Below are 15705 nucleotides of genomic sequence, written 5' to 3' on the forward strand. Positions count from 1 at the left end.
TTCATTTTTCCAATAGGGGATATGTTCCTACTAGATTGTTCAAAAGTTTCACAGAGGAGTGCTATGTGTGATAATCTTGACATTTTCCATTGTCAGCCTGAAAATATTCTATTGTTTCTGGCTTTGCTTGTTTGGTTGGTGGGTTGATTGGTTTGGTGGGTTTGGGAAGGGGTTTTTGGTTGTCTGGTTGCTTGCTTGATGGGTTGAGCTTGGGGGATGCTTTGGGTTGATTTGGTTGGGGGTGGGGGGATTTGCTTATCTGTCTTTGCCTTAGGATTTTAAGTCATGTGAGCTAAATCTGAGACTATTCACTTGCAGTGCTAGAAAGGTCAAAATACAAGTAAGCCTGGTGTTATTAATTTGGCTCAGATGTGGGCAGGTGGTTTTGCTATTTCATGGCCCTACAAGGTACTTCATAAGTCTTTCATCTTCCAGAGGGCTTCCAGATAGTCCACGTGCGCAAACAGCAGTGCCTCTCCATAAATCAGAAGGTGATTATGAGCTCATGCAATGGCACCAGCCACAACCAACAGTGGCTGTCAACTGAGAATGGGAAGTTCCTTCACGTTAAATCTGGATTGTGCCTGAGCATCTCCAACTCCTCAGGGGGCCCTTTCCGACCAGCGGTTGCCACTCCCTGTGCCCAGGCACCCCGATGGACCTGCCATGCTCAGGGAGGGTTCCTTGAGGTGGATAACACCTCGCTCTTCCTCAAGAAACAAAACCGTAAGGTAGTGGTCAGGAAGATCAGTAAATACCTCGATAGCTGGATGAAATTAGAACTCAACAAGGAGGGGAGACTGGTCAATGAAAGCCTCTGTCTGAAGCAAGGTGAGTGGGTCCTTTCAAAATCAGTTCTGGAAGTCAGACTGCTAACTGTCCTGTCTTCTCAAAGCCCAGGGAGAGCCATGAGCTCCAGTCTATTTCCTTTGGGAGATACACGCGTTTACTAACAGAAACACGTTAAGTGGTACCTGACCATGGAAAATGGCATCATCCTCATTAAAGTCAGCAATTTCTCTGCCTTTGTCATTTACCTTCCTTTCTTTGCCTATACTTGCTCAAATTTCAAAATGTGTGTATGTGTATGTGTGTGTATGTATGTGTGTATGTATATATGTGTGTATATTTGTGTGTTTGTGTATATATATTCTGTATGTGTATGTGTGGATGTGAGGGAGTTTACATATATACATACAGTCTCGTGTGAGTGTCACTTCTTACCTGTATAAAGGTCAGAAGGTCAGAGGACAACCTGTGTCTGAGTCCTTGACTTCTACCTTATTTAAGAAAATATCTCGTTTTCACCCCTGCACACACCGCACCAGGCAGCCTCTACGCCTTTATGAATCCTCCTGTCTCTGTCTTTCATCTTGCAGTAGGAGAGCTAGGATTACAGACTTGTGCTATTGAAGGTGTTCCTCTCCAAGATCCCTGGAGATCTGAAGTCGGTTTTCATATCTACAGAGTCATCTCCTCAGTTCCAAAATACTGTTTCTTGAGTCTATCTTTTGTCCTAGACACTGTGATCAGACACTTCTAAGTACTGGAATATACATCCAAGACCCAGCACGAACATGCAATGACTAAAGTTAGTGGTCAAGAAGTTAGATTCTGTGGGTCTAGAAACTTCTATCCTCCGGTGAGGAGGAGTCTGAGAGCACAGAAGGAGCTTCACAGTGAAAACTGGTGCTGTGGCATCCTTTTGAAACTCAGATCAATGTTCACATCACTTGGAAAGAACTTTTTTTTTTTGAAATAGTAAAAAGTCAATGTGTAGTCAGACTTTCTAATTATTAATATTGATGTCTCTAGATGATATATACACATAAATATGTATATGCACATGCACAAATTCCTAGTTGAGTGCATAATTGGTCCTAAGCAGGAATGTCTATGGAGTGCACGCACAGCTCCACCTTCTCTTGAAGTTAACTACTTTTATAGTGTATCTGCTCCTCCGTTAGAGGCTGGCTCAGGATGGAAGATAAAAGTCAGAGGCCCATGAAAGGAAAAGTCCCAAGGCCTTACAAACCACTGGGAGAATCACTTAGAGATGACTCTCCACAGTGCAGAGACTGAAGTCCATCATGATGCAATGTCATTCCAAACCCAAGTTAACTCCTGGTCTAATGTGCAACTCTTAATAGAGTGCTTGCCAGTACCGCCCAGTGCTGACCCAGAGATTCCCAGTCCTTCCCAGTGCTCCCCAATCCTTCCCAGTGCTGAGCCATTGGCTTTCTTCTAGCTGGTTGCATACCAGTGCCATGGGGAAACGTCAGAACTCACTGAAAACACAGATTCCCAAGATTCCCTCACACCTCTCCCCCTTCACAGCAACCTCTGAGTCAGGACCTGTGCTCCTGCACTAACCATAATGTGCTCCATGGCCCTTTTGGGGGGTTAGCATCCACTGTACCTTAATTTTTTTAACTTACCTACCTCTGAGACTGATCTGAAGTTTTCTGCCTTGCTAGTCTGTAAATAGGGTTCTGTCCCTCACCCATCTGCTCAGTAAGGCCTTGATTAGATACTGGCTGAAGGTGTTTGAAGGTTTCTGTGCAATAGGCATCAAGGTTGATGGTCTCAATTTTTGTATCAATGCTATATATGCCAAGAGGATAAAATGTTGTTGTCTATTAGAAAATTCAACTTTATCAGAAGATACGCAGCACATAGAGCCAATCTGTACAGTTCCTTCCGTGTGGCTGGTTTGTTCCAGTCTGTCCTGAATGACACAAAACCATGGCGAACAATAGTTGTGCTGTCACCCATGGGAAATAAGGTCCATCTCTAACTTCAAGTCACACAAGGCATGCATTCACCTCAACCCTGTGTGCAAGGCCTTGGTGTTTTGAGATTAAGTCGTACTGTGCAGCCCAGACTGGTCTGAAGCTCACTAACTGCAGATCTTCCTACAGAGGATTCTTTCTCCCCAAGCACATGATTACAGGTGTGTGCTACCACACCCAGCCTGAACCAGTTTACAGATAGTTATTTTTTTTCAAATCACTATTTTAAAGCCATTCTTTTAAAAACAGGGCTATGACACTATCTTTCTGAGTCATCAAGAAGGCAACACGAGCACAGTCTCCAAACTCCTCACCTGTCTGCTTAAAATTCTAAAAAGCAGGGCTCACAGTGCGGCCCACAGTACTGTGCAGAACTGGTTGCTATCAGGCTGCCGGGAACTCTTTGAGTCCATTAATATTTCTTTCCCATTCCACATTAATTGCTCCTATCTTTTTTTCTTTTTTAGCACTTTACTATGTTGTGTGTTTGGTATGAATTTTCATTTGTTGCTTTTACTTTCTTTCCAATTGTGTGTCTTTTATTTCACTGACTCATTTTCTGAAATGTTAAACATCTTTATTCTTTCTTACTAAACTACTGTGTAATCCCTATCCTTTTCTCCTTCACCTTTTTGAAGCCCAATCCTGTCTGGAGTATGAATGTGTGTACAGCACCTCCCCCCATCTTTATTGTTAGCTCTTTTGCACAATTTACTCACTCTTAATAGACACATTCATTATATTTCATTATCTTTGACAATTCTCTCCAAAGTAGAAGGACTAATACAACTAAAAGTTCTTAGGACAAAATGCCTCTAATACAAGTTACTCTTTTCAACATGTCATTCAACATTCAACATGAATATTATTTGTATCAGATCAAGACAAGGAGCTAATTTGTTTACTGTCCTTATTGTTGTTCAAAAAATATTACCTCAGTTAGTGATTATTTCTGAATCTAGTTACTTTGTTGCCCTTTGGGAAGGTTTTCAAAGAATGGTCTTGACCTGGAGCAGTCAACACACAAAATATCATCTTACAGGTGAACTTGCCCTAACAAAGAACTATTAACAGTCTCAGGGCAAAAATGTTTTAGCTGGAACACAGGGTGCCCCACTACTCTTAATTGTGTTCTAAGAAGAATTTGACTGTAACGTGAGAACAATGCAGTAGCAATGGCACAATAAAATGTTAAAAATAGCTTTAACATATTGTTCCATTGTATAAGAACTTTTCCTTGCCACAGGCATAACATCTCCCTCCTACACCAATTGGGAAATGGCTACAGACTTCTATAGAATATTAGAAGATATTATAGACACCCAAACACCTAAAGGTCAACTATTTTTAGCACACTTCAAATGTCTATTCCAAAAAAGAGGTTAGTAATAGAAAAACGATCTTACTTTGAGAGCCTTGTATATTTATAACAAGGATTTTCTTTCTTCCTATCTATTTAATAAACCTCCAGTACCCGCATAAGAAATTATCACACTTGATGGTTTTCATCCCAGAACTTGGAAAGTAAAAGAAAGGGAGGGAGGAGGGACAGAGACAGAGACAGTGAGAGACAGAGACAGTGAGAGACAGAGACAGACACAAAGAGAGAGACAGAGACACAGAGAGCAAGAGACACAGAGAGAGACAGAGACAGTGAGAAAGAGACACAGAGAGAGACAGAGACATAGAAAGACAGAGACAGTGAGAAAGAGAGACAGAGACACACAAAGAGAGACAGAGACACAGAGAGACAGTGAGAAAGAGAGAGACAGAGACACAGAGAGACAGAGACAGAGAGACAGAGACAGTGAGAGAGACAGAGACAGAGACACACAGAAAGAGACAGAGACACTGAGACACAGAGAGACAGAGACAGAGAAACAGTGACAGAGAGGGAAAGCATGCGAAAACTAGAGACAGGACTCCATTTTGACTCACAGTATGTATGTGGCTAAAGTCATAGATGAGATTTACCCAGGGAATATGTTACAAGTGCAGAGCCTAGGACCCACACTAAATCCAGTGAGTCACAGTTTCTAGAGGAAGGCTAAGACAAGCCAGCTTTAAAGGTGGCTCAAACACCAATTCTCTTTAACCACTGATTTAAAATCCACAAAACATGGGAACTGATCACTCAGGCTAAAACTTCTCTAGCTTTTAAATCATACCAGTTAGACATACAGACACGAAATTAGGAGATATTAGATTTAAATATTTCTTTGACAAAGCAAAAGAGGTGACCTAAATGGATAATACATAAGTTTGGCCTAAGGTATTTTTTAAAAATACCTGAGGATGATTAAAGACAATTGCAGAAGACTGAGTTCTTTCTCCACATAAAAGTCAAAAGCTGTACCTAATGATAACATCTTCAATGCTATTTGCAGAACATGTCTCCAGAGCGTTTTGATCACTTATCCAACTTTGGGAGAGTCTAGCTTCATACACTGAGGTGACTAATTTTTTTTCAAGTTCTTACGATAAAAACTCACCAACTATTTTCTCAGTAAAGGAAGCACAGCCTGGCAGAGAAAGAACGGAACTGCATACTAGGTATTTGGAAGCTTGATTGGGGTTGTAACTCCTTACTTTAACCCGTCCTTACTGTGTAACAAGGTCTGGGAACTAAAACTGTTTCACGTGGTCCTTAACTTAGAGAGTCAGCACTGGCTGAAACAGAAAGTGAAGAGACGTTGACTGCCACTGACTCTGCATCCCTACCCTGGCAGATGCCTGCTGAAGGAAACATAGGCTCTAAACTCAGAACTCAAACCTGAGAAAGTAACTGTTCCCAAGATAGCTGTGAGGAAGCCTCAGGTAGAATCCTGGAATCCATTCAGAGGGAGCTCCTTGAGGCTACCCTCTCGCTGTGTGCAGAGTGTGTAACCCTGGCCGGAGGCAGTCAAAGCATTAAAGGATATGAAAAGAAACAAATTAACAGCTGATGTTGCATCCAAAGAGCTAGCAAAGTGGAGATTTAGTAGACATCAAAGGACATCAAAATTGCAGACAATACCCATGGATGACCACTTACATTTGAATTTCAGATAAAATTTAAGTATACTTTTAAGAGGCATTCTTATACAAGACATATAATATATTACATATAATATTTATATATAAATTTATTTGTATAATATACATTTAATTATATATTATTTTCTATGACATATAATATATAATAATAATATATAATTTTTATAATATATAATAAACCTATGTACAAAGCCCTCTGCACAGCCCTTTGCATCTCAAGGAAAGAATTCTTAATTGCCATGGTTACTTTAATAACAGTTGTGAGAGTATCTGTTTATATCCCTTTAAGTCATACACGGATCTTTTCAGCCGCAAACATTTTTTGTTCCTTGGCCGCTCTCACTCACACGCATTGGTGTGTGACATGTACTCGTCAGGTAAAACTAGAATGGAAGAAATGGAGCTCAAAAGAGGGACAAATAAGGCTGACTAGAAAGTCACTCTTAAAGTTGGCACATAGTAGCTGCCTAATAAATATTTGTTCGATTTAAATGAGCAAGTAGAGAAGTCTTAAGGCCCACAGTCCTCAGAGTTACAGATACCTGATTCGACAGGATTTTCTGGGCTTGCATTCCTGGCAACTCAGCATCTCCAAAGCCAGTGAAATATCCAAGCATACCATGTTGGCCAGTCCTTTGCAGGATTTTCCAATCCCTTGTCTTGTGTAGAGGTGCCCTAACATATTGCTACACAATGACTTAAAGCCCAGCAAAAAAAGGAAGAAAGGAAGGATAGAAACAAGTAAGAGAAAAAGAACAAAACAAAAAAGAAAGAAAAAGAGAAAGAAGGAGGAGAGAGAGGCAGAGGAGAAAATTCAACATAATTGAAGACTCACAGAATTAAAAACACTCCCCACCAATAGACACTATGTTATGGTTAGACAAGAGCGAGACATTCTGATGTGGTATTTGACAGTCAGCGGTAATAAGGAATGTACAGGATATATCAAAACTAGAAAAATGATTCTAAATATTTGTCCCATAAAATCTGAAAAAGATGTTGGAGGAAGTAAATGTTAATCTGACTGGGTTCGGTCCCCAGCTCCGAAAAAAAGAACCAAAAAAAAAATGTTAATCTGATTTAATCATCATACAAGGTATGTGGGAATGTAAACATCAATAATTAATATATACATTAATAATTAATATTACAATTAATAATTATTAATAAACGTTAATAATTAATAAATAATTTTATGTTTTTATATATTAGTTAAATTAAAAACACAAGTGTCCCCATCATAAATGTTTACATTATGGTTAAAGAAATAAATGCTATTAACCACACAGGAACTAACACGCTAGTTTGAGAAGCTAGTGAAAGCTGTGACTATCCACCCACAGCACAGCTTAGTAAGTGCCGTAAGCTCAGGAGTCTGGGAAGATCTCTGGAGACCCATAGACCACTCCTGAGACCAATTCAGTGATCTAGGAATTCATAGAATCAACTTGAACTCTGTCTTCTATGCAGTCCTGGCCTCTTCATATAGACGTGTTCATAACTCTGCCTCCACATATAAAACTGACAGATGAAGACTGGGTAAGTTGGACAGGGCAAATAGGTATTGTCATTCACTGAGGGGTTCTTGACTTTCTTATAAACTAAATCTATCTCCTGGCCCTTATTGCAGGGTCTTTACTTCCTTCATAAAAACTGTTTTTATGTAGTACTGGGAATGTGGCTGCCAGGCCTAGCCTGCGTCATGCCCTGGGTCTGAGACCTAACACTGTATACACCAGGCATGGTGGTCCACACATATAGCCTGAATACTTAGGAAGTAGAAGCAGGTTGGTCAGGAGTTCAATGTCCTCTGTCTACATAGCAGGTTCTAGATCAGTCTGAGCCTTATGATACCTATTTCAAAATAAGATCATTTTGTGTGAAGGATTCACATAAAATTCATAAAACATGAGAATGATTTTTTTTCTCACTGTCCTCTCTTCTCAGCTGGCCTGGGTACAGAAGTCTCGGTGCGGATTACTAGAAATTCAGCTGCCCCCCAGATCCCCACTACTTCTAACACCATCTCGTATAACCCAGACCACATTAGCAATATCACAGAGACGTTCCTCGGGAGCACTGCCAAGACCCTCGGGAGCACTACAGAGACCCTCAGGAGCACTGCCGAGACCCTTGGGAGCACTGCAGAGCCCTACAGTCAGAGCAGCAGCAAGAGAGATCTCCCCAGCCTGCACATGGCTGGAACTACAGACACATCCTGGAGTCCGTCGACTACTCCACCTTTCTCTAGCACCACTGCAGAGGTAAAAGGAGAGGGGGTGATAGGGTTGTGAGTGGTCACAGAAAGCCCTTCCCTTGAAAAGACTTGCTTTGTTCAAAGTTCTACTGCGCCTTTAGAAATTGGTCACTTTGTGCCTCACTTGCAAATTGTGCATAAACGTATTGGGCATAATGAGAAAATCTATGAACTCTCTGGCTCCTGGTCAGATGGAGAAAATTGAGCTTGCCGGGCCATACCTGTACCCTTCTAGATTGGCATTTTTGTGAACTAAGGTCAGGGTTCATGGTCTTAAACGTAGTCTGAAAAGAAATAAATAGAAGTTGAGGCCAGAATTCTGCATTTCCAAACTGGTTACGCTCTAATCACGAAGCGATGGCAGCTCCAGAGTCACTGTGATGGAAAGATAAAGCCAAGCATCTGTCCATCAACACCCTGAGTATCGCCTACCTAGGATGTTGGGTAGATCTGACCGTATGACAGAGCTCACAGGATCAGCCATCAGTGTTTGCAGCCTTGGATCATGACAGACAGGATGGGTTGTTGTTGTTGTTGCTGTTGCTGTTGTTGCTGTTGTTGTTGTTGTTTTGGTTTGGTTTGGTTTGTTTGGTTTGGGTTTTGGTTTTTGGAATCTCATTTCCCACTCCAGTGTTTGTATGAGCTCCTAGACAAGGCGCCCAACATGACCAGTAGCTTACCTTCTGGCTGTCTTGAAGTTCATGCAAAATACTGGCTGTGCCCTGGGAAGTCAGAGTAGAAAAACCATGTGTTCTCCAAAGACAGCTTCTCAAGTGCAGCTTTCAGAATCCTGCACTCCAATGTGGCCAGCCTTCTGACCAAACTTGACTTAAAAGAGAAACGCTCTACATGCATTCATCTTAAAGAACTGGAGTTGGATACTTTGAAAAGTAACACAAGGGGTTGGGGATTTAGCTCAGTGGTAGAGCGCTTGCCTAGCAAGCACAAAATTCGGTCCCCAGCTCCGAAAAAAAGAAAAAAGAAAAAAAAAAGAAAAGAAAAGTAACACAAGTCACAATTCAAAGCCCATGCCCTTTGAGAGTAACTTTGACAAAGAGCACGGGAAGAATATGAGAGTCAAACAGTTGAGCTCAATGATTTGAAATTCTATTTAAATCTCTCTTGGATTTTTTTTTCTGTATTGCATAGCATCTGGCTTGTGAAGATTGAGATGTTTTTAATTGAGCTGTGGGGGGTGGTATCTTTGAGTGAAGATGGGTTTTGTGACTGTCTGTATTTGGCAAAAACACCTGAACAAAATGCTTAAACTTGTGGGAAAAAAGAAGTTGAGGTTTGGGGGATGGGCTGGAGCAGAACAAAACCGAATGCAGGTTAGAGTAACGATGTGGAATGAAGTGGGATAGAGTGGAGTGGACTGGTCTGGAGTTGAATGGTCTAGAGTGAACTGGTCCAGATTAGACTGGTCTGGAGTGGGCCAGATTAAAGCGGACTGGTCTGGAATGAACTGGTCTGACATGAACTTGTCTAGACTGGACTGGTCTGAAGTAGATTGATCTGGAGTGGACTGGTCTGGAGTGGACTGAGCTGGGGTGGACTGAGCTGGGGTGGACTGGGCTGGGGTGGACTGGGCTGGGGTGGACTGGGCTGGAGTGGACTGAGCTGGAGTGGACTGAGCTGGAGTGGACTGAGCTGGAGTGGACTGAGCTGGAGTGGACTGGGCTGGGGTGGACTGGGCTGGGGTGGACTGGGCTGGAGTAGACTGCAGTAGATTTGATCATACCCGTGGTTCCTCTACAAATTCGTGCCTGTCTCAATGCTGCATTGAGCTTGGGGAGTCAGCAGAGCTGGAAGATCTACTCTCAGCTCATTTGCATGACTAGCATTCGACATTGGCTCTAAGCCGGCCATCTAGGCTCACCTCATGACCTCGCATCCTCCAGTAAACAATACCAGCTTCCTTTTCATGATGGGAAGTTAGTCCAGCTTCATAAAAGGCCAAAGGTAAAGGCTGGGGGATTCTAGAGGTATGGACTCCGGAGTCACACAATGTTACTTTTGCCACATTTGAGGGTTAAAACAAGCTAGGAACCAACCCAGAGTCAAGGCATAGGGCAATAGACTCTGCTTCTTGGTGAAAACATCTGCAAAATCACATTGCAAAGGAATATACATGTTGTTGGGATGTATCCATCCATGGCCATTAAACAAGATACTGAGTCAAATCACATCAGCACCACGGATGTCATTACCAGCTCTGTTTTGCACACATCTAGCTAAGATATACAGAGGCTAAAATCCAAGGACTTGCTCAAATGATTAAGGAGGAAAATAACAAGAGTGTACACACACACACACACACACACACACACACACACCATACAGACACACCACATCACACACACCACACACACACACACACCACACCACACACACACACACACACACACACACACACACACCATACAGACACACCACACCCCACACCACACCACACACACACACACACACACTCAGTCACCACACTCTCTAGCATACTGCAACTTCAAGGCAAAAGCCAAGGAAGACATATTTGAACTACAGCTCTCAGTCTTCAATAATCATACAAAATAATGTTCCACTCGCTTCGAGGACACGGGGTTTCTTCTCTTAACCTTTCCCGCTTTTCCCATCCCCTCCCTTGCTGCTGTGATGGGTTTGACTGTGGAAGGCTTGGACCAGGACTTGCTCTCATAGCTAATCCTCACCCTCTTCTCTTCCTCAACCTCCATCTCTGAACGTTAAGAAAATTAACAGGCCACGATGCAAACATAAAGAACTAGGTCTTTGGTGTCGAAGAAACTTAGTTTAAGTTGCCATTGTTTCTATTCGTCACGCTTCCTTCTTCGAAACGGAGATCATTATGGGTATTCACCTGCCTCACAAGGCTATGACAATAAAAATCTGATTAAAGAAATCACCTTGGGGGTTGGGGATTTAGCTCAGTGGTAGAGCGCTTGCCTAGCAAGCGCAAGGCCCTGGGTTCGGTCCCCAGCTCCGGAAAAAAAGAAAAGGAAAAAAAAAAAAAAGAAATCACCTTGGTACCCCAGCCATGTGTACAGATGAACATTCGATAATCTTGGCTTCTTTGTAGCCTTCGTTTGTCATTCCTACCCTGGCTGACAAGGGTTGAGGAGCCAGCACATTCTGTGGAAATGCTCTGCAAGGGATAAAGTGCTGACTGTGCATAAAAGCACAGCCTTGCTGGCTGGTTCTGATGCCACTATCTATAAATCTTGCCTAGAGGTCCACAGCCTGCTTCCTCTCCCACCCCACCCTTGTGCTGGCCCGGGGAGGAGCTGCATTTCCTTAGTTCGTGAATAGCCATTGTGGTGCTGGGCTAAGCTTTCACAGTTCTGCATTTCCTCCCATTTGGCCTTCAAAGAGATCACAGCCCAGTGTGAGTCTCCAAATAAGTGAGGAGGAAAGTGGAGAAAATGCCCTATCAGCCCATGTGGTGAAGGCTGCAAACCTCCTTTACTGGGTTGCTTAGGATGCAGGGGGATACCTGTGGTGTAGGCTGACTGGACTTAGATGGCATTGCCACTGCCTGGAGCAGCGGTTCTCAACCTTCCCAATGCTGATGTGACCCATTAACACAGTTCTTCACGTTGTGTTGACCACACATTAAATTTATTTCACTGATATTTCTTGACTGTAATATTGTGCTATTGTTATGAATTGCAATGTAAATATCTATGTTTTCTGATGCTCTTGGGGGACTCCTGAAAAAGGTCAATTTTGTTGTTTGTTTTGTTTGTTTTTTACCCCAGAGGGGGGTCTCAACCCACAGGTTGAGAACCACTGTCCCAGAGGCTCTGGGACAAACCATCTTCAGAGGTTCCGTATGACACTTAGACTTCGTATTAGGAATGCAATCAGATACCATAAACCATGGGACTGATAAGATTATTTTAAAGTTTATTTTTATTTTTTTAAGTATGCATGTAGGGGGAGGCGAGGTGTATTCACATTCGGGCAGGTGCTCTCAGAGACCACAGGTATCTGATCCTCCCGGATTTGGAATTATGAGCAGTTGTGAGCCACCCAACCCGGGAACCAAACTCCAGCCCTCTGGAAAACCAGAGCATGGTTTGAACAGCAGAGCCATCATCCCAGCTCTGGTGTTGAGGTGTTTAAAAAGCAGGAAGTAATATTGTTGTGTTATTAACATGTGTTTCTAAGTCCCTACCTTATAGTCAGCGTCATCCAATCCAAATTCCAACATGCAGCTTCTTGGTTATTTAGTTAAAGTGGATGGCCATCTGTTAATAGCACAGCTGAGTTTAAAATTTGCCTGACCCCTCCACCCATAATAGTTCAAGGATTCTTTCACACACACTCAGAGATACACAGACACACATACACACTACATATACAAAGACACAGACACTCCTTCTCTCTCTCTGTCTCTTTCTATTTCTCTCTGTCTTTCTGTCTGTCTGTCTCTCTCTGTGTGTCTCTCTGTCTCTCTCTGCCTCTCTCTGTCTCTCTCTGTGTCTCTGTCTCTCTCTGTGTGTCTCTGTGTCTCTGTGTCTGTCTGTCTGTCTGTCTGTCTGTCTCTCTCTCTCTCTCTCTCTCTCTCTCTCTCTCTCTCTCTCTCTCTCGGCAGATGAGATACACTGAAAGCGAAGGCCAATGCAGGAGAAGAATCTTAAAAGAAAAGGAAACTAAGATCAACAGAGAAGCCAAACTGTGTCAAATATTCAGAAAGTCTATGACCCTCAGTCCTGGTTGCTCTGTGCCAGAAATCACCTGTAGGGCTTTTAAAGCTACGGCTGTAAGATTCCACTTCAGATCTCCTAAGTCAGCAATTTTGATATGAAGCTGGGTTAGTGATCAGGAGATAATTGAATAATCAGCTTGTTCCAGAACCTGCTGGGGCCAGAGAACCTGAATCCATTAGCAAGGAAGTTGACTATGGGGGGAAGGCAGATGTTACAGAAAAACTGCTGGAATTGTTCAAAGAACATGAGTCAGTAAAGTCCATCTCACAAAACCCAAGGGTGTTCCAAATTTAAGACAATAAGGACAGTTGACAATTCAATGCAATGCAGGGACCTCTAACTACAAAGAAAACAGAGCACACTAAAAGTAAGGTGCAGGGGCCGTTGACAAAACTGAAATGCGGACTGTGGCTTTAAGTTTTGTACTAATTTTTCAAGTTCCTTAACTTAGTGACTTTATTAAGATTGCAAACTTAATTCGGACTGCCCATAGCCAAGTCTGAGACAGTTCCTGCACATTTATTGTATCCGCAGAGAGGGGGAGAAGACAGAGACAGTGAGAAGGTTGTAGAAACCCTGTGTGTAAGTCTCACAGCTCACCAGTTAATGTGCAATTCTTTCAAAATAATCATTTTTAAAATACAAAGAAATCAGCCAAGAAGTTTGCCGGGCAGACTTTCAGAGAGCGGCCTTCCCAGGAAGCTACTGGATTACAGCTAGGCCAGTGGCTCAGACATCCCAAGATGCATCTCCTTCAGGAACTGTGGTGACAGTCAGTTGGGGTTTGGAGAGGCTGGGTGGAAGAAGGGGAGGAGAGATTGGCAGCCACAATAGGAAAGAAATGAGATGAATTTGCAAAAGAAAAAAAAAGTCAGAGAAGCCAAAAGTCAGAACTGGCTGCTGTAAGTGTGAAGATGAGATAAAAGACACCGTGAGAAGAGCTAAGATCTTTAAGTCTCTACCGCATACCCCAGCTACAGTTTACAGCGCCCTCTGATTCCAGGCGCAGAACAACAGCTGTGAAATGCCTTCCCTGAGAATCTGGTGAAAAGTCCTGGAAGGAGAGAGACCATGGATTCTAGGAGCTGTGACTAAAGTAACCATCTGTTTCCATTTCTCCTGCACTTGAAGGGAACACAGAACTGAGCAGGTGCGGATGAGCACCTCCTACTGCGGGACCTTCTGCCTGGGAGCCAGGGCTCTCTTGTTTCAGATCCCTCCTAGATCTGGGCCAATGGGCAAGCTGTTTATGTATCCTTGCTAGATGCCTGCTGTCTGGGCCGTGTGCCTGTGGACGTTCCTGTTCGCTCTCCTCTCAGCGAGATTGGAGGGGTGGGGTGGTGTGACGAAGGAAGAGAGCAGAGCTTTGGGCAGAATTCAGCAAATGAGTTCTTGGCTGAGGGTCCTGATCTCCTTGGTACAGGCAGCAATTTCAGGCGTGTCTCCTGATGGTTGAGAAGCACCAGCTCTTACAGTGGTCCACCCCTATAGACAATAGCTTCGTGCATGTCAATTTCTTCTAAGGCTGGGAGCTAGGTACTAGAGTCTTGAATGCTGAGAGTTCTAATTTGGTACCGGGATGAGTGAGGATGTTATTTGGAAGATTTGCATAGAATTCTTTGCCAAGCCCTTGTTTAGTGGAAGAATATAAAAGTTTATTCTGTCAATATATGAGAGCTCCGATCACCATGACCTGGGGATGCGGAGGAGGTAATGAAGAACAGCCCTCCTTCAAGGGCTCCATAATCTGGCTGATAGTTTTGACGTTACATTTGTGGAAGTCATGATAATAAGGGCCTTTGATCTTCTGCTTTGATCACTGTCAGCCCAGCGCTCAGAGGTCTGGGAGATGCCTGTGTCTGCCTCACCCAACAGGGAAGGGTGGGGTAAGGAAGCTATGTTGAATTAGAGATAAGCAAGCAGAATGAAGGAAGATCTTGGTTCTATCTTTTGATTTTTTTTTTCTTTTTGGAGTCAAAAATCAAGATTTTTTTTTTGAAGACTTTTGTAAACAAGGAACAGATTTGCTTTTTCTCAGTATTGCCTTCTTATTTTGACTTTTAAAACAATGCTAATATCCTGTTGTAAAGGCCAAACGTCACCTACATTGCTCACGTTTATAAGCCTCTTCTTTGTAATGTCTGAAGAATTCAGAGATCCAGTGCACAATGTGGCCCATAGAATATTTGAAGTGTCTTTTGTTTCCAATCGTTAAGTCTCTAAGGAAGGTAAATGCTTTGTTTCTTTGCTCATTTGTTTAGTTTTTCCTTTTTACAAATTGTTTTGCATCTATTTCTTTAATGTGTAGGACAGTTTTGCTCACATGTGTATATGTGTACCACATGGGTGCCTGGTGCCCACAGAGACCAGAAGAAGATATCAGATCTCCTGGAATTAGAGTGACCAATGGTCATGAATCATAGAACCCGTATGAATCATCATGTGAACACACATGCACATACACATGTACACACATACACATATACAAACACATACACATGAACACACATGCATACACACAAGCACACACATGCACATGTACAAGCACATGCACACACATGCATGTACATAAACATACACATGAATACACTTGCACACATACAAACACACACATGTGCACTTCTAGCAAACCTGGTGAGCTCATTTACTCTAGTCAGAAGCCAGAGCAAACAGATGTAAATTCAAAGCCTTCTTCTTGAGCTATGGCGCAAGTTCAAGGCTATCAAGGCAACTTGGCAAGCCTCTGATGAAAAAACAAAGGAAGGAAGGAGGGAGGGAGGGAGAAAAGAAAGAAAGAAAGAACAGAAGAAAGAAAGAAAGGATGAAAGAAAGAACAAAGAAAGAAAGAAAGAACAAAAGAAAGAAAGAAAAGTAAATATAGGGTTAGAGTATAAAT

At 42.6% G+C, this 15705-nt stretch overlaps 1 protein-coding gene across 1 annotated transcript in view; it reads left to right on the forward strand.

Moving 5' to 3' along the window:
* The window catches only part of Ptprb (protein tyrosine phosphatase, receptor type, B), a 104522-nt gene that overhangs the window by 1089 nt on the left and 87728 nt on the right, over positions 1 to 15705 (forward strand). Inside the window, 2 exon segments of the mRNA NM_001429500.1 lie at positions 436 to 831; positions 7776 to 8092. Coding sequence (NP_001416429.1) covers positions 436 to 831; positions 7776 to 8092 — 713 coding nt within the window.

The sequence above is a fragment of the Rattus norvegicus genome, chromosome 7, assembly GCF_021556685.1.
Source record: "Rattus norvegicus strain SHRSP/BbbUtx chromosome 7, alternate assembly SHRSP_T2T, whole genome shotgun sequence".
Taxonomy (NCBI): domain Eukaryota; kingdom Metazoa; phylum Chordata; class Mammalia; order Rodentia; family Muridae; genus Rattus; species Rattus norvegicus.